At 39.8% G+C, this 27,885-nt stretch overlaps 1 protein-coding gene across 8 annotated transcripts in view; it reads left to right on the plus strand.

Moving 5' to 3' along the window:
- Positions 1–930: 930 nt before the first annotated feature.
- Positions 931–27,885, plus strand: part of LOC109984498 (focal adhesion kinase 1-like) — a 58,171-nt gene continuing 31,216 nt past the window's right edge. For 2 of the 8 annotated variants that reach the window (XM_065947842.1, XM_065947844.1), the window contains exons 1-6: positions 20,197–21,223; positions 23,070–23,305; positions 24,129–24,298; positions 25,589–25,676; positions 25,945–26,024; positions 26,470–26,532. In XM_065947842.1, the coding sequence (XP_065803914.1) occupies positions 21,064–21,223; positions 23,070–23,305; positions 24,129–24,298; positions 25,589–25,676; positions 25,945–26,024; positions 26,470–26,532 (797 nt within the window). In that variant the 5' untranslated portion in view covers positions 20,197–21,063. Of the gene's footprint in view, positions 1,123–11,103; positions 11,370–17,180; positions 17,208–20,196; positions 21,224–23,069; positions 23,306–24,128; positions 24,299–25,588; positions 25,677–25,944; positions 26,025–26,469; positions 26,533–27,885 lie in introns of those variants that run through there. The other 6 variants (XM_065947846.1, XM_065947845.1, XM_065947849.1 and 3 more) reach the window with 5 other exon arrangements.

Consider the following 27,885-nt stretch of genomic DNA (forward strand, 5'->3'; position numbering starts at 1 on the left):
AAACACTCACACATCTACAGGACAAATTTAACAAACAGATAACATTCTACTTTGACCTGTGGTCTGATAGATCCTGACAGAAGCTATAGTATCAAAGCATGCTTCATGTTTCCTTACATTAAAAATGCATTGAGTTGCATGTTTTTAAAGTGATTCTGTACTGGGTGCATAATTTGACAAGGGATAATTTTCCATTGAAATACATTTCTCCTTAAATCTTAAATAATAGAGTACCAAACTCTCTCCCCATACTCTGATAATGCATAGTAAATGTTCTTTCTTTTCATCTATGCCTTTTTATACTTAGATGCTCTCCTTTCTTTGTACTTGTGTCCAATATATATATTCATATGTTACCATATAGCTGATTGAACTTAAAGCTCCTGTGAGGAAATTTCTGTTTTCATTGATTTGGGCGCCCCCTGACGACAAATTCTGTGCTAATATTGTCTTTTACATGTGTTAGTTTATGTTTCTTTTTTTTTTTTTAAACAAAAACTCTCGTCCTGCTTTCTTCTTACTCTCAAATGTACCACTCACCAGCAATATCTGACTCCTATACCTGCTGCAGCTGTTTCTGGCATTAATAATAAGTAGGCTACACAGAAATAACAAATATTGTTCTTGATGGTCTTTTGTTGGTTATATAGCGAGATTCATGAGTATTTAGTCTGTTTCATAAACAGTTAACACTCCAGGTGTTTTTCTAATTATGATCAAATAATCTCTTACTATCATGCAAAATAATAATAACATATAAAGTTGCTTTATATTCATTCATTCTTTTATTCATTCATTCATGGGTTGCTGTATGCTGAGCCTGAGGCGAGGCTTTCCTCAGAGTGAGTACGTCGCTCTCTCTCTCTCTCTCTCTCTCTCTCTCTCTCTCTCTCCCTCGCTCCTTGCAGCAGCCATATTGGAATGCTGGATGTGGAGAGGGGAAGTAGGAACAAGCCGAGGAGACGAAGGGAGCGAGGGGGCGACAGGCAGGAGCGAAAAAAACACAAACTGGAACTGCTCTTAGCTCTTCAACTAAAATAACGGACTATTCACCAACTTTCACAGCGTCTCCCACCGGTAAAGTCCACACAAATCCCTCGGACATCCCTTGGACAAGTCAAAGTGAGTGATGTTATTTCAAGAGCTAAACTAAAGTGTGGGATGCGGTTGGTTACTTTGTAACGTTTGGTGTTAGCTCTTTCCTTACCCATAGGGTTTGAACCACTGACACGTCTTTTCACTTGGATATCATTGGAAAAAGCCCATAAGTTAGTTATTGACAGCACGGTAACTATGAGGCAGGCCTAGTGTTTTCTTTGGGAACTTTTAAAGCTGTTGGATATTAGAAAGTGAACAACCTAACTCGTCGCCACAGTCACATGGAGTGAGTACGTTCACTGTAAAGTGGTCTACGTAAAATAACCTTGATTTAACTCCACAAGTATCTCAAGTATATTTACATTTATGGTGGATTTATGCTTATATGGTCGCTCTGGTTTGGACACAACCATTTGAACTTAGGCTACTGAACTGTCCCTTTCTAACTTTATGGATTAGTTGTTTATATTTCAGAGTTGGTAGGAGTTTGACAAAGCTTACAATCTTTAGTCATTTAGGGTGATTGGAAACAATTGTGCTAAGTGTGTGATATGAATGATCTTCTTACAATTATTCTCGTTTTAGCTGTCATCAGTTTGCTGATAGAGTAGATAAGATATATCAGATATGTAGATGGCATGTTAATTGCAAATTACAGCTGTTTCCTCAACACCTTTGTCAATATGTCAGTCATATGAGTTCAATTAAGACACAAGCCAAAAAGTCCATATTTCTATCATCTGCAGTGATTTGTTGCTTATCTTAGTGTTAACATTTTGTAAGTTGAATAACTTTGGGCTTCAGGATGATTACGCTAAGCTCTCTTACAACTTGTGACCTCTTTCACATCACACACTAAATGTGGAGTAAACGATGAATTGACTCAAAATCAAATCCGCAGAGACAAGTCCTTGTCCCATCATGTAAACTCAAAGGTTGCATGTTGAAGCAAAGTTCCCTAAAAAGCAATGTTTTAATTTTCCATCCAACAAATTGGTTATAAGGGCTTTGCGAGACACTCAAAAGTATATTGTCCCTACTATCCAAGTGGAATTTCCCCAGTGGTTAAAGGTCGCTGGAGCCTGACTTGTTTCATATTCCACGTGTAAGAAAATGCTAATGAACTGCAGCATCCTGAGGCCACTGAGGCTTCAGAGTATATTAATTGGAGCGATGTTTTGCAAGCTTATTTCTGCAGCGTTTCTGAGAGGTTGGGGTTTAGTTTATTGACGCAACCTGCGTAGGTAAGCGCTTGGTATGGTGCCTTACAAATATGATGTTTGTTGTCAAGTCAGAGTTATTCAGTGATTGATGGAGGTATTTTAAATTCATAGCTGCTAAACAAAACACCAAAAAGTCATCCAATTGCAAGTCTGAATGCTATTGATTTGAGATTAACTTCACAGAAAATACTACCATTGTTTATTTGTCTTTATATTGCAACAGCAGACTCAAATGCTCTAAACCAAAAAGAGAATCTTCTCCTATCTACGGTTGTTGCATACCTGTATTTAATCCAGGCAATTGTATCATCAGATATAGTCTATCAACATAACTGCCTCCTTACACACACTTTGCCAAGGACAGTAGTCAAATGAACAAAGACGAACAAAGTCTCGTACTAACTAAAACTGATTGGAAAAGTTAAACAAGAATTGCAGAGAAAAGAAGTTGGATGGAGTTTGTTAGATACAGTAGTACGCTAAAGTCCTTTGTTCCTCAAAACGCTCTCTGGTGGATTCATCCCAAGTGAACATTTCCTGACAATCAGCACGTTTACATGATGTTTAAAAGATATAGCGTTAGTCTGACTAAAATATGGCTTTTTAAAATACATCACATACTCAAAATACATAAACATGTAACTGAAATTGTTCTAAATCAGATTTCTCTAAGTTGGACTCACACAACAAGATAACACAGTTGGGAGTAGACTTACTCTGTCATGTATGCACCTCAATCAGCCCAAAGCAGGCCAAAGTTCCTGCGGCCGGGCTTCGACCCAGAATTTGAACAACACAAATGCGAAGAAGACAGCCAGGAAGAAAACAAGACGAAGGTGTCAAAATGGCAAAGCTAGAGGGAGAAGGAGGAGACCCAGGTTATGTTGTGTCAGCTGAAGAAATTCAAATGTTTTATGGAAGGAAAACACAACCTTGCCACTTGCTAACTTGTTTGGTATATGATGACACAATATTTTAACTAGAAGAAGATAGTAATAGCTGGAAGAGGGTATAGCCCCACCTACTATAGCTAAGTTGGACAAACCTTTGTCAATAAATCATTTCTCTCCTTGTCCATTGTTTTCTGGTACAAGGACAGTAGTCAAATATGATCTATAACCGTGGCTACACTTAACTGTGCATGTAAACATATTTACTGACCGGTTAGGATGCATGTGTAAACATAAATGGCCAAATCCTTTCACATCCATAAAAAAGTCTGAACAAAGTCAGTGTCGGCTGATGTGAGAACGCTGCAGTTAATAGCCTGGAACTTTTACTGTTAGCAAAGTTGTTCACGTTGAGTGGAGTTTCACGTTTAAAAAAACATGTCCACTGCTCACCTCAGATACCTGTACTTTGTTTTCCACTGTTTTGTGTGACTTGTTGCAAAGTCCCTATACATGCTGTAGTGATGTTAACCATGAAAAGGTCACCATCATTGACGACGACGACTCTTCCATCTCCTACAAACTCCACCCTGACAACCCATTCCCCTAGACCAAACATTGTTGTATGGATTTGAGTTAGCATGCATTCGATACTAACAATGTGTGAATGACAATTCCCCAAAAATGCAGGACTTCATGCTTCCCTGCTGACTTTGACAACTCTACAGCAGGCTAATACAGGCGTGGCAGTGGTGTGTGTGTGTGCGCTTCAGTTTCTGCATGCGTGCGTGCGTGCGTGTGTGTGTGTAAATTTCAGAGCAGTGCAGGAGGCCTGTATTTATAGAAACACTTGACTACACTCAGAGATCTTACAGCAGCCATCCATTCAAGTGCAAAGAACTCTGCTGCTCATCTCGAGTTTTCTCCCGTTCTTTCCCACAAGGGTGTGCTAGGTTGTGGTCCATTTATTAAACTTTTCTATTCTTTGTTGTCAGCTACTTTTCATTCTACTCACGTCTGTTCTTTTATAGGCAGACAGAGATGGAAAAACTGAAGGGAAAGAAAAGAGGGTAACAAAGCCAGCAGTCTAGTGTCAGTAGATTGCAGTATGTGGGTATGACTCACAATGACTTCAACTAGTAATAGCAATAACTGCAGTCACATGTTGTGTGTGTTGAGGTATGAAGAGGTAGTGAACAGGAGTTTTTGTGTCCATAATGTTTGTGTCATGAGAAATTCATGACACTCAATGAGGACATTTGTCTTTCCGTTTCTTAAAGGAAATATGGTGGCATTTGTTTTAGGCTACTTCACTGCTTCAATGTTCTTGTCTTCTTAGGTGACTCATTTCAATGTTGATTAAATGGAAATATATATTCAGACTTGTCGACTACTCTAAGGTTAAGAAAACATTTTAAAAAAACAGTAAAAAGTTTGGTAATTTATTCAACATGGCTGAACACGGTATCTCAATGTCTTTGTGTAAAATATATCAAATTGGTTTGCAGAGTGTGGTTTACTTTAGCAGTGCTAGCACCACCGTCCTTCACTGTCATCTGTCCACTGTGCTGGTTTATATCCGGGTAGTTGAGCATTATGTCAGTACAGCAGTAGCCTTTAACCTAGCAACAGGACGGCAGCTAAATATGACATTTGACTGGCATTGTAGGTATAAAAATATTAATAATTAGCTTCACCGACCATTTCTAGTGCCACTGCCAACTAGCGTGGGTGATAACGTTTAATAGTTTAATTGGCTTATATGGTAATCTTTGTTATTTTATCTGTACCAAACTTAACCTTGGTAACACTGTCTGGAAAAAACCCCTTGTCTGGTCTTGACCTCAAGCAGAACCAGACTCATTGGTTTACTGTCATCTAAACCAAGAGCAAAGAAAGTGGGATAGGGGGAGAGACAGAAAGAGAAAGATGGATAAAGACAGACAGGGAATGTGGTGGTGGTCTTTGATTTGCACTTGTGGTGTAATTTGGAAGGATGACTAATGGTGTGTCTACATGATAATGTGTGTGTTTTTGTCTAATGGCTTGTGTGTGTGTGGTGATTCTATAAATTCAGCTTCTATCCTCCGTAGGACTTCTTCCCCTGCATCCTCCTGCATGTCGTTTCAGCTGTGACGGAAAAGGACTGTGTGTTTGTGTGTGTTTGTGTGTGTGTTTGTTTGTGTGTGTGTGTGTTTGTGTGGGTTGTGTGTGTTTTTGTAGTGTTTTTTGTATGAATGAAGGTCCATTCCCATTGCTGCTGGATTTGCTGCATTCAGGAAGCAGCCCCCTCTACACACATCCCCCTCTACACACAAACACACACAAACACCAGCACACACACACACACTCACAAAGTAACTTACTGTACATCCTTAAGCATGCTGTGTCCCCCAGGAGCTGGAAGGAAAACGCCCTCTTCCTCCAAGCAGCAGAAACACTACTCAGACCTCTCTGTGTGTGTGTGTGTGTAGTTTGGCGTGTGCGTGCGCGTGTGTGTGTGTGTGTAGTTTGGCATGTGCGTGCGCGTGCGTGTGTGTGTGTGTGTGTGCGCGTGCGTGCGTGCGTGTGTGTTCACAGTATGTAGGCTACTTGTTGTTACTTTACTGTGATAAAAACTGTGTTTGCCCCAGATGAGTAAACATTGTCTTGATTTTGTCAGTTTTAAATATCTTTGTACTGATTATAACTTGGTTTAGGAATATGTGTTTGTTTGGGTGTTTGCTCACTGAAGAGGAACTTTATAATAAGACAAACACAGAAGGTGAACACCTGGCTGTGTGCATTTGTTGTTTCAACCAGAGTGCAACTATAAATAATGATTGTGCTGGATGACGTATATGATATAAATGTCAAAGAAATAGTGGACCTCCTCTTCATAATACCTCAGTTATTCTAAAGGGCCTTTCCTGTTTATTTATTTACCGTACTTTCAAGCAACGAGTCTGTCACATTTTGGGGGGAGTAGAGGGGTCTTATAGTGTAGCGTTTGGTTCTAAAGCTAAGGTGACTCCACGTAACAAGCTGAAAGCGTCAGATAAGCCTTCAGGCTCGGGTAGTGTTGCCATTATGCTGTTTGTTGTTGGATTTTGCCCTCTTTTTTTCATCTCTTTCTCTACTTCCAAATATCAAATACGTTTTTTTGGATCATTTCAATACAGCACAGATTTTGTTAAGTATGATTTTTTTTTTTTTGGTCATGCTGATGCTCATGCATTGCTTTGAGGAAAATAGTGGTGTGCAAAAATCAAAATGTGAGACAGCTTTGGGTCTTTTGAACTGTTAACTCAGATAACTCACTCTGTAGGGATAACTCTGTTAAATGTAAAGCTGGAAATGAAAACCATTTACCCTCCTTACCAAAATGCAGTATTATGTTGTATTTTTAACTGCCATTTGTACATTACTGTTGGCCTCTGTAATAATTGATAATACAAATAAAGGCTTCCTGAGGAGGAATACAGAAATCTGATTCAGGATCAGGTCTGATATAGCCTGATTAAGCAGAACTACTTGCACCTATGTAACTAATCCAGCGTAGATTTGCACTATCAGGATAGATCAGGATGCTAGACTTATTTGTTAAAAATGTTTTCCACATTGTGAGGAATAAAGATGAAAGATTTGGGCAAAAAGACAACACTGATAAGGTTTCGGTGCTTAGATTAGCAGATAGAATGACCTTGAGTGTCAGACACAGACTTGCCAAAGACTTGTGAATTGAATTGATGGCAATAAATAATCCTGTTTCATAGCTGTATCTGACAGACTTGCTTTAGTAAAGATGTTCTGCTGTGTAAGTCAAGCACTCTACTGTGTGCACTGAAATTTGCTACAATGGCAGGAAATGACATCATAGTTAATGACTTGTTCCTCCTTGGGGCATGCACACAAGGACACACACTCGTGCACACACCCCCTACACACTTACACAGAGCTACCTTCGGTCATGTAGGTCACTGGTGCAACGTGTCAGCCAGTGATGAATGGAAGTGGAACATAGTGATTCCCACTAGTGTGTATGTATTTTGTGTGTGTGTGTGTGTGTGTGTGTGTGTGTGTGTGTGTGTGTTTATGTATGTATTGTATGAGGGTGTGTGTTTGGGTGTAAGTCTGCTTACTCCTCAACACAACCAAAATGATCCTATGAAGAACCACTGTCTTGTTCCCTCTGATCTCTCAAAGTGTATGACTGAACTGCAGAAGAACAATTACAACCTCAGATACTGTAAATAAGTATCCCCTTTTCTTTGCGTGTGCGTGCGTGCGTGCGCGTGTGTGCGTGCGCGTGTGTGTGTCGGAGCAGACAGTCAGTGAAATTACATTGTAGTGAGTCAGAGAAATAGAGAGACAGAAGTAATTGTTAGGCTGTAACGTGAAGTAAAAAGGAGTCGCAAGATGTGTGAAAACACATTCGAGTACAACACATACTGATTTTTTTACAGTGCGCTGCACATCCTGACTGATTAATCATCCAGCCGATAATATCGGCCTATATTAGCTTATCAAGTGATGATCGTATCGGCTAATTTTACTGCAGATATGAGCCGATATTACTAGATTCATTCACCAGTCAAATAGCATTTCATTTGATTATCTTTATATCACACTAGCAGTTCTCTTTCACCAGCAGAGTTTACAACAAGCATTATCACTCTCCACAGTGTCAAGCGGTGATAGACGTAAATGCACAGTTACTTTCCAGTTGAGTGACCATCTTGTGCTCATTGTGTGATCCGCAGTGTTTGATCCGCATTTGCGCAACCAACTGATAAATGTGTATATCTATACCTGTCTATCTCTACAGATTGAACAGATCTAAGAGAGATCATCGGACCCAAAAATACCATATTGGTCTGGCCCTAGTTAGCTTCAAAGGCACCCTTAGAAGTAGGCCTCTTTTGTCCCTCATTTTCTCGTCTATTTGTTCATCTGTCCGCCTTTTATTATATCTCAGAGCAGACACCAAATGCACTTTGTTCAGCAATACAAATATTGATGTGTATGTGTTAATAGATCAGTTTAACATTTTAAGAAATATGTATATCTTAATTCTTTATCAAATTTAGAGAACACGCTCTGATAACTCGTGTCTGAATATCAAACATAAAGTCCACAAGCAATCGTCGAAAATAACTTAACCATAACTTCTCGCGTGGCAGATTGTCTTCAAACAGTGTTACAGAGACCAAATTTTCCTCTGAGGACAGTTTGTGTAAAGAATTCTGAACATAAACCACTAAATCTGTAAATTTATCAAACTTTTACATTACTGTCCAAAAACTCCTTAATGCACCTTTAATGTATTTTGTTCGCCCCTTAAATTGTCATTTTACAGTGATGCAGTAGGATTGATTTTGCCATGTTACTATTGTCATTGCTTAAAGTTTTCATTGTGTACTAATTTATCCCATATAATTGATACTCTGACATTGAGTTGAGTTTAACAACTTCAACATTAAACTGACATTAGGCCAGAAACCCTGCGTATATGCGATTCTTTGAAGACAATGCAAAGAGATAAATTAATTCCGTGTTGTGTATAGATTGACTTGATTCTGGTTAAAACTGGTCGTGAAGTATAAAAGTTTCACAAGCCAGGAATACTTGGCGAGAGACAATGAGATCGAGACTGACATCAGTGTCTTCTTGTCAAATAATATGACCTCATCGCTTGATTCATGCACAGACAAAAACAGCCAGTCATCATAGATCACATGGAGGCGCACACACAGATCAGCAGTGAAACACCTGGTTACGAGCCGGGGGTATGGCATCATACGCACGCACGCACGCACGCACGCACACACACGTTTGCAACTTTAAACCATTGCTGCTGAGGTCAAATGTGGGTATAAAGCAACAGTGTCTGTCTGCCTTTGTGTAGACGTATATGTGTCTGTCTGTGTAATTAGTCACCACCAGCAGACACACTCTAGTAACAAAGGGTCATTGAAGAGGGTCTCTGCCTGACTCTCTGTAATTGTCTGGCAAAGTGTTTTTTTTCTGTTTTAAAACTCTTGCTGTTCCGATAATTAATGCATTTGAACAGGTTCCAGTACCACAGAGATTTTGTTAAGATGCCAAAACAAACTTATACTGACTGTTAAAACAGCAAATGTGTTGGTATTTGTAGATTTTTTTGTGGTTTGTCTCCCAGTCAAAGGGACAATAAAAAGTTTTGGTACTTTATGATAACAAAAAAGAAATCAGGTTAAGCACAGAGTCACAATTAACCCTCTCAGCAAACACAGTGGCTAATTTACTGAAAGAAAAGCCATGCAGACTGACTTCAGCCTGATATGATAACATCATTTGAAAATGCTTTGGCACTAGAGGGCGATGTTAACACACCAACGTATGAGTTTAATTTGCACAGGAGGGAGGGATTCAGAGGGATGGAGTTTAGATCCACCTCCTGAATGAGAGTCAGAGTATACCAGCGGCGTTGTGTGTGTTGTGTGTGTTGTGTGTGTGTGTGTGTGTGTGTGTTTGCGTGTGTTTGTGTGTCATCTTGGCCTACTAATCCAGTGGCCCATTAATCTGCTTTACTCCTGAGCGACTCTCGTCTTGTCTGTCGGCCTGTTTGCTTGCTCGTGTTGGAGAGAGACTGTGACTCTGTCCTGGCTCATTACATTGACTTTGTGTCGAGTGTCTCCTGGCAAATTTAGTGTAACATACTGAATATAATATTCCAAGAGTCCGCAAAGGGATTAAATGGTACTTTGAGCACATTTTATGGCTGGTATCTGCGGGCATTAACAGTAAATGGGACAGTGTGACAACAGATTTCTGCCTTTCGTCAAAATCATTCATGCTCTAAAATGCTGACTTCTTCCGTGTCCTCTGACTCTTGTCATTCAAGACAAAAATGCTACACATAGAAGAAGTGTCTTAAAAACTGACGATATAAACCAGCATTTGATTGTGTCTCCCATATTCAAAAGCCATTTAATTAATCTGAAACAAGTTTAATGACTGAAAACTCCAAACACACCTGAGCTATGGCAGTGGCTATGATTTGGGCTTACATTGTCAGATGCATTGTATTTTCCTGAGCGTGCACCAAATGAAATTGAACTGCATTACATTCTTTAAACCAAGCTGGAAATCTGCGATCGTTGGTGTAAAAGCTGACATTCAAGTTTTACTCAGCTGTGAGGGTTGGTGTAGTAAACAATTCTGCCTCTAAATATTAGAATTTAGCAGGAGCTTCATTTCTTTGTATCCTTGCATGAGATTTGATTACAGTTTAAAGTGATTATATATGCACCCCTGACAAAGTCAATATAACTTTTGTCTGTTATTCTCTTTGTCTGTCTTTGTATGTCATTTTTTTTGTTTCCTAAAGATGGATGATTTGTTGATTCAAGAGTATTGCATTATGACTAATTGAGCTGCTCCTCAGGGGTGCATTCGTGTCAGACAGGCTGGATAGCCAAAGGCAACACAGCTCTCACACACAATGTTTACATAACCCATAGGCATACTCCTCTCCCTCATGCACCAGCTCTGCTTCTTTTGTCCCATATGATTCACTCTGTACTCTTTTCTCTTTTCCATTTCATCACAGTTCTTTTTCTTTTCATGAAGTTGGTTCATCGTTTCATCATGCCTGCTCTCTTGTCTTTACATCCTGACTTGTTCTCCCTCTGGCTTCTGTACATCTGGCTTCATCTCTCCCCCTCCATCCCTCCCATGGGAGACAAAGACCCCCCCCCCCCCCCTTCCCTGCCCCCTGCCTCGTATTCCTTCCTCTTCTTCTCTCTTACATGAGTCCCTCCCCCCTTATCACAGTCATAGACCGCCTACTGCTCTTCTGCCCCTTTCCCTCCCCTTCTCAACTCCCACTCGTGCTGCTGTGTATTTGTGTGTCAGTATAGTATAGCGGTACTTGTTGTAGTAGTAGTGGGAGGAGGAGGATGAAGCTGGGCTGTAAGCTTAATCCGACATTAGCCATCATTAATGAGTTAGCTGGCTAGCATCTAAACGCTAGTCCAAAAACCACAGGATTTTGGCTTTTCTCCAATTAAGCTGTTTGTCAGCGAGGATTACTCTTCTCTTCTCTTCTCTTCTCTTCTCTTCTCTTCTCTTCTCTTCTCTTCTCTTCTCTCTGTACTATACTCTTTTGGACTTTAAATGGAAGGACTATACCATGGTAAGAGTTTCCTTTCACAGTGGTGGATGTGTGTATATGTGGAAAGTTACATGTGGGAAACCATGCTAAGTTTGCATATATATTTATGCATGTTTTAAATATGTATTATTTATAAATGAGCATAAACCACATTTGTGATTTCTTTCTGTGATATCTAAAAATGCTTTATGTGTTGCCATAACTGTCTTAAGAAAATACTGATGATGTGTGCATTTTGTGGGACTGGACGATGATCTTAAATAGAAGGTGCAGTAGTAAAAAAATGTATTGCTATCATAAAAAATACAAAATAAATATGATTGTTTAATAATTGCGTTACTTGTAAATGTAATGATATCAAGAACTGGAGGAAGAAATCGGTTGCAAAACTGCTAAATAAACACGACTACATGAAACTATGTTTTTTTTTAACTTAGTCATACCGTAGGAATTTATTTAGCAGATATACCAACATTTATTCTGGATTCAAACCCTGTGATGATTTAAAACATTTATGGATTTTGAACTTTTCGGCAAGAGAATTAGATATTTGAAGGTGCTTTCTCAAGTTCTTGGTCGTTGTGACAGGAATGTTATCGACCATTCTACCAGTTAAGTGAATGAAACAGCCTTTCATTCAGAAGTTAAACTTATAGCTACCTGCAGCCTCGGGGTTTCACGACTACTGAAGTGATTATGTGTGTGGAAAACGGAAATGTAGGAGTTTTATAGTTGGAGGTTCAAATGGAAGTGAGCATGTTCAGTCAAGGGGTTACGGCTAGTGTGTGTGAGTGTGTGTGTGTCCTTGTGTGAGAGAGGGAGGCGGTATGAGAGAGTTGTGTCAGGTTTGTGGGCTGTGTTTGATGAAAAAAGCCTGAGTGGCTCTGCACGTAGGTAGCTGTACATGTGTATTTCTGTTTTGCTTTGTGTGTGTGTATATGTGTGGGTGTGTGTTGAAGTGTGTGTGAGTGTTGTTAATTTAGGCATGAAGGAACAATCCCCCTGCAGCGTTTTGTTTCTAGGTTGCATCATCTATATTTCAGTATGATTTAATATTTCGCTCTCTGTTCATAATTGATGGAAAATGCTAAACAAGAAGCATAGCCAACATAAACTCCTTCCTACCTAACACACACACAGACACACACTCACTCACATCAATATAGAAACATATTTAGCACATTACCTGCTGTTACATTGTGCAATTCAATTTAGCCTCAAACCGTTCAGATCTGATGATTGACTCTGTGTTTACCGTTTGAATATTTAAGGACGTGGTAAACATGTAAGGGCTTTTAAAGTCCTGAACTCCAGTCAAATACTTTCAACCTATCGGAGAGAGCCTTACATTTATCTTTATTCTTCCAAGACTCTTCATTTGGAAACGGAAATAGCTTCACCGACTCCTTCCTTTACAAGCATAGAGCAGAACATGTAAGGATGCGTTCATTAGCCAATCAGGGTTGAGCATTCATTTTAAGCCTTGCGAACCAGTTCCCTAGAGTTTGCGCTCATAAAAAGTCAATGAAGACTTACATATTTAGTGTTTCGTTTGATGTTCTTTTGATTAAAAAACATGTTTTTTTTAGTGGTTAAAATATGTTTAAACTCACCATTAGGACTGCAGTAACATATCTATAAGCCAAATATTTATGATTAATTGAATAAACAGAGCCCGCTATCATTTAATGAAATCACTTCAGAGCCTACACTATCTCACCAGTTCATTCGTCCTAAATCTGCTGGGATGAATTATACATGGTGTATCTGGTCTGAGGGTGATACATTAACATGCGTGCCGCTCCAGTTAGCCGGTTAGCTGTATCACTGCACCTGAACTAAACACACTTGAGTGAATGTCTGTGTCGCAGTGTGTGTGCTTTTGCAGATAAGTGTGAATGAGCAGTCATGCGTTTACATGACCTTATTATGTTGCATGGGTGTTGGATTTTTTCGCCATGTTCATCATCTGTGAGTGAATGTGTGCAACACATTTTTTTATTTAGTGTTATTGTGACAGGTTTTAAAAACGTTTGATGTTTATCTGAATGAGTAATGAGAACATGTGCGTCTGTTTGAATACATTATCTATACAGCTTACTGTGGCAGTATTGAGACAATACAAAAGATTGAATTATCTTATGTGATAAAATAATAGTCTTTCCTGAATTGTGTCCAAACTGTGTCCAAATCTCCCCCTTGCAGAATATATATATTTGAAGGTGTGTGTAAAGTGTGTATGTGTGTTATTCAATACACTTGATGTATACTGCGACTGGGCAGGTGTGATTTGTGCCTCAGGGCTTGTGTAAGCCTGCACGCTCCAGTAACAGCCCATTGTCCAGAGGGTCACACACACCCACACCCAAACATTCAGGCGTGTGCCTGCTCAGCGTGAAGATCAACCGTTAGGCAAAGAGCAACAAGGCTGAACGTCCGACTGCTCATTGGATTTGTTCAGTTGATTCTTGATAGAAAAGTGATGGTTGGTTTTTTTTTTTGTATGAAAATAACATCTGTGTCTTTTCTCATCAGCCAGTTACATTTTTGCCGTTGCATTAAGCTGCACTCCGTTTGGCATAACTTCTCCAACTTTTACGTCGTTATTTAACACCACACATCAGATGTTTAAGTCCTCATCGGCTGTATTAGCAGAGCAACAAAAACATAAAGTGTTCTTAGAGAATATCTCTCCATCACAGGCCTAAGACACAATTCACATAGTTTAGGAAAGTTGACAGACACTAAAATCATGAAAACAAACATCCAGTTATGATGTTAAAACAATTATTTTGCTTTTTGCTGAGTTTGTCTTGAGGGGAATTTGCGCTCAGAATGATCACACCACGTTCTCTGTTGAGTCCCTATTGCATGGTCAAATAAAATAGAAATGAAACTCTCTGACCTCCTTCAGACTGACCTTAGACCAGGAGTTCAGATTTGATTACAAAGCAGACTTTCTTGATTGTTCCGTCTAATTACTGTAACCAGAAAACCTGTGATTAACTTGTAATTATACACATCAAGCAGACATGGAGTCTGTGCAGTGTGTGTGCATCACTGTTTCTCTGTGTGTGTGTGTGTGTGTGTGTGTGTGTGTGTGTGTGTTTGTGTGTGTGTGTGTGTGTGTGAGATAGGAGTATCTATCAGTCTGTAATGTTTGAGTTACAGCAGTTAATCTTGTTTTCTGTTTTGGTTCATGGACTTTAAGTGTGTACGGTGCTAACAGCTGAGCAAAAGTCACAGCAGAGTATTCATCTTGACTTCACCTCCTTCATAACACTGACGTGAATTAGAGAAAACTGCCATGCAAATTGAAATGGAAAAACGTGTTTAATAAATTCTAGATGAAAATGTCATTCTTAAAAAAAAAAGAGAAACACTTGAATGATGGATTTTTAGCTGGATGAACGCTACTCTTTTCTTTGCTCTCACTCCTCCACAGTAATATATTTAGATCACAAACTCACTGCACAATAAATTGTTGGTGTTACTAAGAGGGCATTGCGCAACAAACTTACCTTTGACAACACAAAATCACTTTTAAAACAATTGCTAAACAATTTGTGGGGTAGACGACAGTTCATCTGCTTAGGGAATAAATCTTTGCTCCTGTCGTGGGTGTCTCATTGTGGAGGACAGCTTGAGGAGCAGGTGTTTTGGGCTGTCTGCTAGTCTAGAGGGAAGTGTGTGTGTGTGTGTGTGTGTGTGCGCAAAAGACTCATGAGTGTCTTTGATATATGAGCAGTGGAGACAGTTAAACAGGCGGGTTTGCAATTAGCACCATACTAGCACCTCTGTGGGATAGTCAGTGGAGAAAAAAAGGAATCTTGCAAGCTATTGTCAGCACGTAGTGACACAAACTACAATTTATGAGTCCATCCTTAAAGTCTTATATTAGCTTGCTAATGGGTGAAATACAACTACATTTTTTTTTTAAACTAATTCATTGCAAAAAAAATCAATATTTTCTCCTGTCTAGTCTTGTTGCTCAGACATAAAACAGCCACAGTCTCTTCTCATTTCTAGTCTAGACTGTAACACCGCCAGTGTGGCTGCATATTCAGGCTACATAACACTTAACTTACATCAAACTCTGACAGGAGAGGCAGGGGAAGAGAGACAGTGAGAGGGAGCATAAGTGGGACAGATGGTGTGTGTAGAGTTCATCTGCTGCAGATCTTTTTACCATGGTCCATTACAGCCACTTATGATATGAATTAGTCATTGATTGTGACTTTTTAAAAAAATAATTTCATCATTGAAAGGTGATCCATGCTGACATATTGAGGTGAGATGAAATTCCAGGGCCGCTTTTACGTGATGGAAGTTGTCAGATCATCAAAAATTCAAATGCTTATGTAACAGACAATGTTTCACCTAAAATTATAAAAAAAATAATAATAAAAAAAAAAAAAAATCAGAGGAAAGTAAAGTGCACCGTGCATAGTTGATTGGTGTTATTTATAGTTATCTTCTTCCTTATAACCCCCATCACTGTTCACATATATGACTGCAGGGTCCTGGTTTCACATTACAAAGGGTCTGGTGATAACACACACCATGAGTCACCTTTCTGGTATTTCCTTTTATGTTCGAACCATTACATAATTTTTGTTGACAGCCCCTACTGTCATTTCACCCCGCGTATGTGTGTGTGTGTGTGCATCAGGGTGTCTAGAGCACTTAGACACTTATCCCCCTGACCTCAGCCTGCACACAGTACCTCCAGTGCGCTAACTGGGTGTCGAGTTTTCATTTGACTTCCTGTTGTGATTTGCGTGCTGCAGTATCGATGCAGCGCGAGCAGCTCACTATTAAGAGCAGGATCTATGTCTCTACAGTCAATTCATGATCAAAGAGTGTTTAGTGCTCATGTAGAGATTAGTCAACAACTCAACAACTTTGTGTTTTCTCTAAATTAGTGCTCAAAGAACATTAAAAAGGGTAATTCCACTTAAATTGTTGTTGCACTCCACAAGTTTATATCATGACATAGAATATATACTTGTACCATGCCTCATAATACGCTTACTTTGAGAAGTATTTGTACGATCAGAATGCACAGATTTAAAATATTTTAACAAGCCAAGCTATCAGGCACCCCCTTGCGTTTAGCGTCAATTAACCGATTTCCTTTGTTGTTATCCTCTCTTTTCTTTTTCTCTCACTGTAAACGAACCAACGTCAAATTAACCTGACTTCTTCCAGTACGTTGATATTGTAACAACAGAACATTGTAATTAGCAAATCAGAATCAAGTATTTAACACAGCCATGCAATAACAAAGAATAGTGACTTGCTCCCTTCCTCTGAGATTAGCATTGAGATTCTCTAGCAATCTTTTTGGTTGAAAGGTTATTCTGTTCTATGTGTTAAAGGTGTTAGTGGTTGCAATAAAGAAAACACACTCGGCTCTCAAATTTATTTTTGTCTGGTTATGATTATTAAGCAAGCTGAAACTGCAAATACACTGCATTGGTTTGCATTTATTAAGAACCTGTTCAAAAGCATCTCCCAGTTTGCTCTTTTAACCAGTAAGTGTTTTAACCCTGGTCATAGGGTAAATAATGCAGCGATGAGATATTGATTTTAAAAAGATAAATCAATACCCTGCTGAAAAGTCAACCCGGTATTGATTGATTGCTATTCATTTGACAAATATTGACATCCCCTCTGCTATTATACATTCTCACTGAACTGTGAACACCTGCTGTGCGACTTCATTAACTTCATTATGTTTCTGCACTGACCTCTTTTTTTTTTTTTTTTAATCAGCTGATCATTATTAGGCAAACTGGCTAACTGTATTTTTCTTTGTTTGTCTTTCAGATATTTCCAGGATTGCCTACTACACAGGTGAGTAGGTGAACATTAACCCCACTTACAGCATTTAAGACCATTCAGCTGCTTCACTCACTCAAGCACACTGTTGGCAGCTCCAGTGATTGTGTCACCACAAGGTGTCTCTAACAGTAGATGATGAACCAGTGTGAAAACTCAATGAATGACCTTTCTGAAATTCCCAACCAACAGTCGTAGTTTTCATGAAAGTCTTGAGATTTTCCCTGTTGTATCAGGATCAGGATGATAACATTTCTCTTCTGTGGTTAAAAAAAAAAAAAGGATAAGGTTGGTTAAAATACATATAAAAGGATACATCTACACATGCTGAAGGCCACTAAATAATAGGTCAATTATGTATCATAATAGCAAAGTGGCAATGTGTTAATATTGAGAGAATGGGTGGAAAAAGATGATATGTCATGTGTGGCATGGAAGTAAGTCTTGTATTTATTAGCTTTATTCAGACTGCCGTCTCAAGGCGCAATATTTATGTCCCTGTGAAGTTTCGCCTACAATCTGAGGTGTAATGGGGGGATGAAGTGATCCCCCCCTCTGTACTGTCTGAGGAGGTAGTAACAGGGGTGTTACAGGATCAGCTGAGCCATTAGAGGAACACAACACTGTGTGTTTGTGCATGTTTGACTGTGTGTATGTGAAGTTCCCACTGAGCTGTGCTTCTGCAACTCCAAAATACAATTAGACTGGGACACGAATAATACGCCATCGCGGAAAAAACATCAATGCACAAAGATGCAAAGACAGCTGAGCTTAGTCAAAGTCAAAGTCAACTTTATTGTCAATTTCAAAATATGCCAGACATGCAGTGGAATCAAAATTGCGTTTGTCTCCGTCCTGCGGTGCAATACAACCAAAATAAGGTAAAAAAGAGATAAGATAAAATAAAATGAGGTAAAAATAAGATAAATAATATTTACAGTAATAAATTCTAGTTACGGCTTTTGCAGAAAAGTCACGGTCTGAAAAGCGCTAGTGTTTATTCCTGTATCTTGGCATCCTCTTAGAAGATGTAAACTGTTGAGAAATCTTCAGTAGCACATTTTGCTAATAATCTCAGATGCTGCTAATTGCACCGTTTTATGCAATTCATAACACAGAATGGGGCTGTGGGACAAGGGTGCAAAACAGACTGTATAACTCTCTGGAGTGTGTGACTAATTTTAATCTTCACACTGTAGATTCTTGAAAACAGTCCAAGTTTATCTCTGTGCAGCCCGAGGGTCTTATTTCCCTTTCTGGTATTGATATAAAAAAGCATATTAATGTGTCATGGCACCGTGCCCTGAAAGAAGGCTTGCTGGCCAGTTCTGATAGCAAATGTTAATTAATTTGCCAGAAGATAGCATATTCACAGCTTTATGAGTCTGGCTTTAAGAATTTAAAATATATATAAAAATATATTTTACCTACCACTGTGAATGCTTTTATTTTTCATTTGCTAATTTTCAGGTTTTCAGGTAGAAACAGTTAAATCAGAACCAGTTCATTTGCTCGCTTCCATCACTGCAACACCTGCATGGCAACTAAGGTGCTGTACGTCCAAAATGGACGTGTCGGGGTGCCTTATAACCGCCAACCTTCTCTGGTCAAAACAAATCCAGACCATTGTGGAGCAGAATCCAGACTAAGAAAGAGGACATACTGGCTGCTGCATTGTTGTCAGAGAAGCCAGGACTTCAACATAGATTGTTTGATGACATAGTAAGGTCATTTTATGATTTCATTCAGTGGATATCTTACTCTCTTCTCCCCCCCCCCCCCACACACACACACACACACACACACACACACACACACACACACACACACACACTCACTCCCGTGGAGATTATGACAGAGAGAGAGAGAATGACTTTGGCATACTCCCAAGAGCGCTTCCCATTCATGGCAACATCCGGCCCTCTGACAAAAAGCTTTCAATAGTACACACACACACACACACACACACACTCTACCAGAACCCCTGCTCCCACTCAGACAATAGCTTATGCTACACACACAGCTTTGTGCAGTGAGCCTGTAAAGTGTGTGTGAGAAGTACCTCGTTTATTTCTGTGCAGTTCTTCCGTTAAAGATTCTGTCGTATGAATGTCGGCTGGATTAATTGGGGGTGGCATCTGGTCAGCACTAAAACTCACAAAGATAGGTGTCACTCACTGGCAGGTTTATTGGCGGCATGTTGCCTTGGCGATGAGCACTCCAGACTGCGCCTCGAGCACTCTGGGAGATGGAGAGTGCGCATGGCCCTCAAAGTACAGACTGAAGGTCTTTGAATGTGCAGCATGAAAGGTGATTGATTGAGACCTTGTGGTTTAGAAGTGGATTGGTTGGCATGTTGGTAATTCTGCTAGTTTGCATGCTGGGCACAGCCAGGGCGATGTCTGTATTAAGAAAAAGAATGCCCTTTTCTCTTTTGTTATTCTCTCTCTTCTGTTGGGGCTTGGAAGGACAACTTTATTCAGTTTTTGTTATAAAAGATTTGCATGGTCTAGTAATGTCCTTTTCTAGATTGGCTAAGTGAATCATTTTTGGACTTGAGAAGTTAAGGGGATTTGGTAGTTTGCCTGGGAGGTGAATGTTCATTTTGTGAAATGTGAAAAATATGAGGACATTCAGCTTTAAACTGTCTTTGGGAGGGAAGAAAGATCTCAGTTGGTTTTGTGCTTCTTATCTGTAGTGGCAAATACTTTCCCTGTCCCAGTTTACTTTTTAGAACTCTGTTTTTTTTTTCTTTAATCTTCAGGGAATGAAATGCTGCAGAGTCTTGCAGTAACTTTGAGTTGTTATATAAAGGGATTTCTCTTACTTTCATTTACTTTGAGTTGCATTTGCAATGGTTGCTATCGTGTACATAGAGGGCTAATCTGAGGTCAGCTTCATAAACAGAACTGGGAGGGGTTTTCATTCATTGAACACACGAGTGGAGTGCGATTAGCATATTAATAGTTTGTAGCTCCTCCCTCTCCTCTAGCAGCTCTCTCTCGCTCTCTCTCTCTCAGTCCTCACTCAACTTTCTCTCAGATCTGTCCTCCTTTTTCCTCTCTTTCATCCTGAAACAATCGCTGCATTTCTCTCTCTCTCTCTTTGCCCCGCTGTCTCTGTATCTTTAGTTTTCCTGGCTCGCTTTCACACTTTCTCTTTCCAAAGTAAGAAGATAACTTTCTGTTTGTGTGTCACTGCGCACTGTAATTGTCTCTCTTTTTCTGACACCACTAACTAAATCTCCACCGGATTGACACCGTACACGCTGGATTTGTCTTTGAGCTTTTGCTGGAGGTGCATTTTTTTCTCACCACACCAGGGACTTCACTGAGTGAAATAAGCAACCGAGCAGGAGAGGATTCGGGGTTGACTCTTCCACGGCAACACTGTAACTATGGAGTGCAGGCATGGGGCAGAAATTGGGCAAAAGCAAACAGTGTGTTGACATCAGACAGGGGCTGCTGAGGAGTAATTCAGAAGAGGAGGAGGGGAGTACCTTAACATCTCTGGGGTCTTTCTTGACTCCTCCAACTGCAGATAACAGGGACGTATTAAGAAGACAAGACTTAACAAAGCAGAAACTCCTAAAAGGATTGGATTTCTTTCATTTTCCTCTCTTGATGTGTTTTCTGCAGCCTCTCCAGACTCTACACAGAGCGTCAGCAGACCAGAAAATTGGCCTTTTTTTGTGGATCTCTGAATTAACTACTTTGGAAATAACAGTTGGCGAACAATACTGTTCACAAAAGATTCAGACAAAGATTTCTACCTCAGAGACGGAGTGTGTGTGTATTTGTGTTTGAGTGTTTGGACTACATGAGTGTGTTCCTGAAGTTGTGTCTGGACTGTGGTGTGTGCTTGTTTATTTATGCAACTTCTGCACACGAGAAGTTCACTGTGCGTGATGCGTGGTTGTGAGACCGCAAGCTGTCTATCTGTCCTCGGTGCGGACAGACAGAGGGAGGGACAGACATGTGTTTCCATGGCGATGAGCGGCTGTAGCCCTTTTCCCATGTGCTGGGACAGAGGTATGAGTGAAAACTTCTTTACACACCGAATAACACACTTAGCTTAGCACACACGTAGCATGAAGCCCTTCCACAGTGTGACATCTGACTCCATGGGAACTGAGCTGGTGTACAGCCAAAGCTACCGTTGCTCAGCAGAAGTATTGTGTGTGTCTGTGTGTGTGTGTTTGAAACACAGGGAGAGACAGAAAGAGAGAGAGGCAGGTTAAAGTGCTGAAAGTCAGTGGAGTGATCTGTTGTTAAAAAAGTCTTTACCATTGGAAACTTGTAGTATACAAATAATAAGTAGAGTACATTCATATTGTACTGTGATTTAACGGTCCTTAGTTTTGAAGTGTTTCTTCTAAGTTATGTGTACTTGTAGTGTGTGTATGTGCTGCTGCTCTGCTTACTCAGGTGTAATTACCTGCTTGAACATATCAATTTTCCTTGAAATGGTTGAGAGAGCAGAAGAAAGAAAGACTGAAAGGAAAACAGAAAAAGATAATGAAATAGTTCCCAGTATCTTTTCTACACAGTCTCACGATTATCTCAGCAAACGTATACACAGTAATACACATCTGGCACACGCAAACGTAGAGGAGGTAGTTATTGTTGGGCATTCCCAGATAAAGTTAGCAGAAATTCCAGGAAGTCTGTCAATGTCACGACTTCTTATTCAGGAAAATCGTCAGCCTGAGGTGCATTGTCTTCTTTGTGTTACAGACACAGGTGCTACATATGGAGCCTTGACCCTGACTGCACTTCTCTCTCTTTTTATTTCTCTCTCTGGGTTCTCATTGTTCAATTTTTTTTATTAGCATGTTTTCCATCCAGACAAATGGTGTTGTGTCAAAACCTTTGCTGTTTACTATCATTATCATGTGCAGTTCACCGGCAGATAAAGATATCAGTGGCCAAAATGTCTGGCCAAAGAATAAACCAAATACACAAATAGTTAAAAAATAATAAACAGTGGCATATTATATAATATGTTTCCTATACATGGACAGTATTACGGACCATTGCAGCTTTTTTCCTTTTATTTCCATTGTTGGCTTACAAGATCACAAATTGTGATTGATACATTGATCTCTCTACCACTAATGCATGCCAGTTGTGTTTGACTCCTGCTCCACAGATCAGAGGGAGAGACATGCAGTATATGCTCGAACATCCCTTGATTGAGCTGCAGGTCTCATGTTAAAGATGGACCTTCTTGTGCTGTTGCTTTAATACGTAGCTTTGTCTGTCTTTTTCTGCACTCTTAGTTTTGGGTTGTTGCGTTTTGCTATGCCATTAATCTCCACACGGATATCCTCTTCTGTGAAATGTTTCAAAACACGAGTGGGGTTAATTGGACGTCTGTATGAAAAATGCTGCTGATGAATAGACTACTGTCAAAAAAAGGCAGATCAAGCCGCTGTATTTAGAGTGAAGAGGTGCAGGTGTGTAAGCTATGTTTGTATGAAGAAGTGAAGGGAATTAAAGTGTTTTGATAAGTTTGTGAACAAGCAATGAAAAAGTTATAGAACAAAGCCAGTTACTGTAATATACCAACCTACCATTGGTCTATAACAAATCCTAATATGAATAGACTTTGACCACACAAAACCACCAATAGGAAGAGGTCACTTTCAGCATTAGGATGTTAATTCACCAAATGATAAATCAAGCAAACAATAAACAACAGTTGTATCTGTGATACTCAGACATCATCTCAGTGTATCACATTTTCTGATTTCCAATCTCTTTTTTTTTTTTGCAGTAATACTTACAATTCCATTGACCAAATATTTCTCTCACAAGCTATTATACTTTCTTCCTCATTTCACTGATGTCAGTTTTCCTCTCCTCTCCTTCCCAGAATATGACAGACACCTAGCGTCAGCAGGGAAAACCATGGCGACGGCCTACATGGACCCCAACCTGAACCATGCCCTCCTGGAAGGAGCCAAATCAAGGCTGAGTGCCGGGGGGTCGGACCGAACCATGGCTGGCTCCGTGGACAGGGTTCTTAAAGTCTTCCATCACTTTGAAACCAACACTGAACACAGCTGCTGGTCCTCCAACATCAGATATGGGGATGCAACAGATGTCAGGGTAAGACAAGGCACACTTGTTTGTTTGAGTGTATTTATTTACTTAGAAATATACATTATTCTACCCTTTTCTCATTGTCGTGTTATGCAATGAAAAGATCAAAGCCATCTCCTGAACATGTAAATATCAAAAAACGAAAAAACCTTAGGTACCGTGCTGGTTTGAGCAAACTGCTAACATGAGCTTTTAGATCCCTTCCCATGATGCACAAAACTACTAAGCACTGCTCAAACTTTAGGGGTCATTCAGGATACATCACTTAAAATCATCCTCTCCTCTCCCCTCTTTCTCCGGCAGTATCTGGGTCAGACCCCCTAGCATTTTACACGGCAACACACATGCTTCTGTGAGCATGGCTGTGTGTGTGTGTGTGTGATGTCTGTCAGCTTGTTTGGGTGGGGACGTCATGTTTAATTGCTTCAAGTAACCTACACACTCGCATTGACTGATGCTCTCATTGAACCGATGCAAAATGATTCACATAAACACTGGCAGAGTTTGCACACTGAGGAGGCTGACTAACTGTTTTTGTCCAGTGGGCATCTTTGTAATGTATTACTAAGCAATCAACATGGTGTTATAAATGTGTCTTGCCACCATAAAGAGGTCTGCATCACTATAGATAAGAGGAACACATTTGTAATTTAGCCAAAAATTAGATTTAGCAATGCAAAGAGTAATATCTGTTGAATTTATGAATTCTGTATATCATATTATTGAGTCCAATAACTGATCTCAGTCCATTTTCTTCATACTTTAAAGGATGTATATCTATGTAGGAGAAGTGTATTAAAAGGAAAATAACCCAAAGAAATGTTTCCAGGGAATAATCCAGAAGATTTTGGACATCCACAAAGTGCACTGGACTTCTTGTTTTGGTCTCCGTCTTACCAACAGCCAATCCAGAGAACAAGTGCACTGGCTCCACCCTGATATGGGCGTTTCACACGTCAGAGAGAATTACGGACAGGCACGACCAAACGAGGAGTGGAGGTGAGAGAAGACGGTGGCAAATCACTCACTTCTTACACAGAGCTGCCGATTTTGTATTGATTTGAATGGCCCTACAGTTTTAGCGGTTGTAGAGGTTGTTTGTTTTCAGTTTGTGAAACTTATCGTGAGGATGAATGGTTTCCTGCTCTTAGCACGACCTTCAGGCATTATCTGGAAAGCAGGCCAACAGCAGCAGTTCATTATATTGATTTAAGCGGTAATCCGGCATCTTATCAGCCAGTTATTAGCCCTGATAGTCTGCTGATAGAATAGAGCAGCTGTAACCTCACCTCAGCTATGGTAGCAAGCAAAGACCAAAAATAGTGTAAAACTGAGGTTAACAATTTACCAGATAATGGAAGGATGGATACTGGATGAGATTTTTTTTATAAAACAAAATGTTGAATTTACCTTTAGATTCTGCAGCAGGTGCGTGCATGTCATTAAGAAAAAACATTTGTGTAAAACTGTTCAGCCTGCACATATAACCACTTCCCTTGACATTAAATGTGACTTATTTGGCTTTGTAAATGAAGTCTGAGTTACTGTCTCCTTAAATGTCAACCCACAGCAGTCTGCCCCATTGTTTAGCAAAGTACCAGTAGTGATTTGTTGCAACCAACGCTCAGGGAAAATAGTGCAACTTGTCTGCTCTATGCTGATGGGAGGCCCTGTGTGTGTGAGCATGTGCTGTCTTAGCAGTTTGGATGTTAATGCACTGGCGCATTTTATGTTCATTGAGGCAGTCGTGGTGCTAATGCTATTGTGATGTGCAGACCTTTTGAACTGTGGACATAAAGAGAGAGAGAACCAGATGCCCGCTCTCTCCGACTAAGTCTACAACTCTCTCTGAATCTGTCGGTCTCTCCTCCAATCACCTTTCAACCCATGTCCTCATTTGCATTCTAGCATACACATGTTCCTCCCATCCTTCTGTCTTTATCTCTTTGTGTCAAATTTTCAGCCTTATTGTCTTACTCACCAAACTCTTCTTTGTCAAATTGTGACTTTAGCTAAGTCAGTCTATCCTTCCTCTTTTTATTTCCTCTCTCTTTTGTGCTCTGCTCTGATCTTCAATTGCTGTTTTACATTTTTCTTAGACTCATTCTGATACTTTTACCATGTACCAGACAACTCCAACAAATATTACTCTAAAAATGTCTTTCCAATAAACATAAAGCTGTAAGTTGTTGTGCAATATGAAGGCATTTACTTGTTTTTGCTGTTGAAGAAATAATTTATTGTTTGTGCAGCTCTGTATAAAAATCCACTCTTACTTTCTTCCTCTAGGTATGAGTTAAGGATCCGCTATCTTCCAAAGTGTTTCGTACAACAGTTTACAGAAGACAAACCCACGCTCAACTACTTCTACCACCAGGTACACACACACACACACACACACACACACACACACAGACGCACAAACACACTGAGGCACCGAGACACCAACAGATTTCATTTTCTGCCAGCAGCTAAACAGCACAGAGACATATGGTACTGCTTGAAGACAGTGTGTGTTTGTCTTTTGGTTATCTAGGTCAGAAGGGACGTGTGTGTGTGTGTGTATGAGCTAACTGACATTTGTTGCATGTAGAGATACATCATTTCATGATTATATTTTTGTAATGTGTTTTTGTGTCTCCCAGGTGAAGAATGACTACATGATGGAGATCGGGGATCAAGTAGAACAAGATGTAGCTCTCAAACTGGGCTGTCTAGAAATCAGGTTAGACATGCTCACACTGCTTTACACTAACTTTTTTTTACAGGAAAATCTAACTCTACAGTGTAACAATATCCTGCAGACTTGTAGAATTCATTGTATTTAATGGCATTTTTCTTTTTAGATGAAAAGCGAACGTTTGTTCCCAACATGGATAACGTTTTCTTTTTGTTTAAATGGTGTTCTGCACAATTAGCGTTGTTTCCATGTGAAACTTTTATGTTTTCCTGTTAGCTTCACTGATCACTCCGTCCAAAATCTGCCAGCTTTTACAATGTAAAGCAACAACTTGTCTTAAATGTACAGAACACCATCATAATGCAATTCTATTGAATTTGAACAATTGTTTTGTCCATTAAAACTAAAGTATTGCCTTAAATGCTGGTGTGTGTGCAGTGAATGTCTCTGATCTTGTTCTTTTTCTGTGTCCCACTCTTGTCCGTTCCAGGAGGTTCTTCAAAGAGATGAGAGGAAACGCCCTGGACAAGAAATCCAACTATGAGTTACTGGAGTAAGTATTTTCTTTACAAGCACAGCGCTGTAGGAGCTCATTTTGAGTCCAACTAAAAAACCTTTCTGGTCAATGACATCTCACCTTGAACTAGAAATGTGTTTTCAACCCTGCAGAGAAACAACAAATAGAGAACAGTAAATGTCACAGTTTCTTGTTCAGGGTTTAGACTCTTATAGTTAAAATCTGAAAAGTGAAACACAAACAAGTCGTTTTGGGGAAAAGTTTGGGGATTTACAAATTCTTGTAATTATGTGACAGTCCATCAGTTGTTGTACATGTTGTTTACATTTACTGGTATGAAGAAAGTCTTCAGTCTTTGTAGATTCAAACTACAGATCATTTGTCTTTTATAATCATTCATGTTTGTAGACTTATGTAAGATTGGCTGCTCTGTGTGTGTTGGCTTCCTGGTATTGCTCCCTGTTAGATGCTGATGAGAACCATTAACAGAGTCTGTCCCTAACAAGGCTTGGCTATAGCTTGGACCCGTTCTAATGAGCTGCCCTCTTCCACTGAAGTCTTTCTTTCTGTCCGTTAGCCTAACGAGCTCTCCAATTAACTCAGAAGAATGCCCCCTGTCTTTTAACCAAATATTTCTTTGTTTCCAATGAACATGCTCTCAGTCCTCTCTCTTCTTTCTCTTTTCTCTCATCCTCTAATTTTGTCTCTTTTTCTCCTTCATTCTTTTCTCCCTCTCGGCCTCTCTCTGTTGCATATTTTAAACCAACAATTGAACGAGATGGAAAGTGCTGTCGGGGATTTGATAGGCCAAGCAGACGGTTGGCCATAAGGGGCTGTTGGGCTCTTGATGAGAATCCAAAAAATTCTGATAAATTTTGGGCCGCGTTTCAGCGTCCGTGGGTTCAAATCCTGGCCCTTTGCTGCAGGTCGTCCTTCCAGTGTTTCCTGTCTCTCTTCAGCTGGCCTATCCACTACGAGCTGCTCCTAGTAGCTACTCGTACACAGCCACTGAACATGTGTGCAATCTAGAGAATAGATGGCTATCCTTGGCAGTAGTAGTGCTTGTGGTTTTGAAGCTAATGTGTTTGATTAGTGTAAAGTACTCATGCTATGAACAAAGCTTGATACAGGTGGGGAGACTACTTTATGGTGTGATATATTAAGTTTATCTGTAATAGACCCTATAATGGACGGATGTGAAAATATTTTTTTTACAGAGTCTGACTGTCAAGACAAACATCGCCCTGCATCTAAAAGTTCATTTGTGCATCTTCTTACCATCTGAATTGCATTAACTAAATCAACTAAATTCCTGACCCCGTTGTACACCACACACTAAAACAACATAATATAATATTTGATATTTGCTGGAGAAAGGATGACGTAAGC

Source organism: Labrus bergylta, chromosome 19 (genome assembly GCF_963930695.1).
Source record: "Labrus bergylta chromosome 19, fLabBer1.1, whole genome shotgun sequence".
NCBI lineage: Eukaryota > Metazoa > Chordata > Actinopteri > Labriformes > Labridae > Labrus > Labrus bergylta.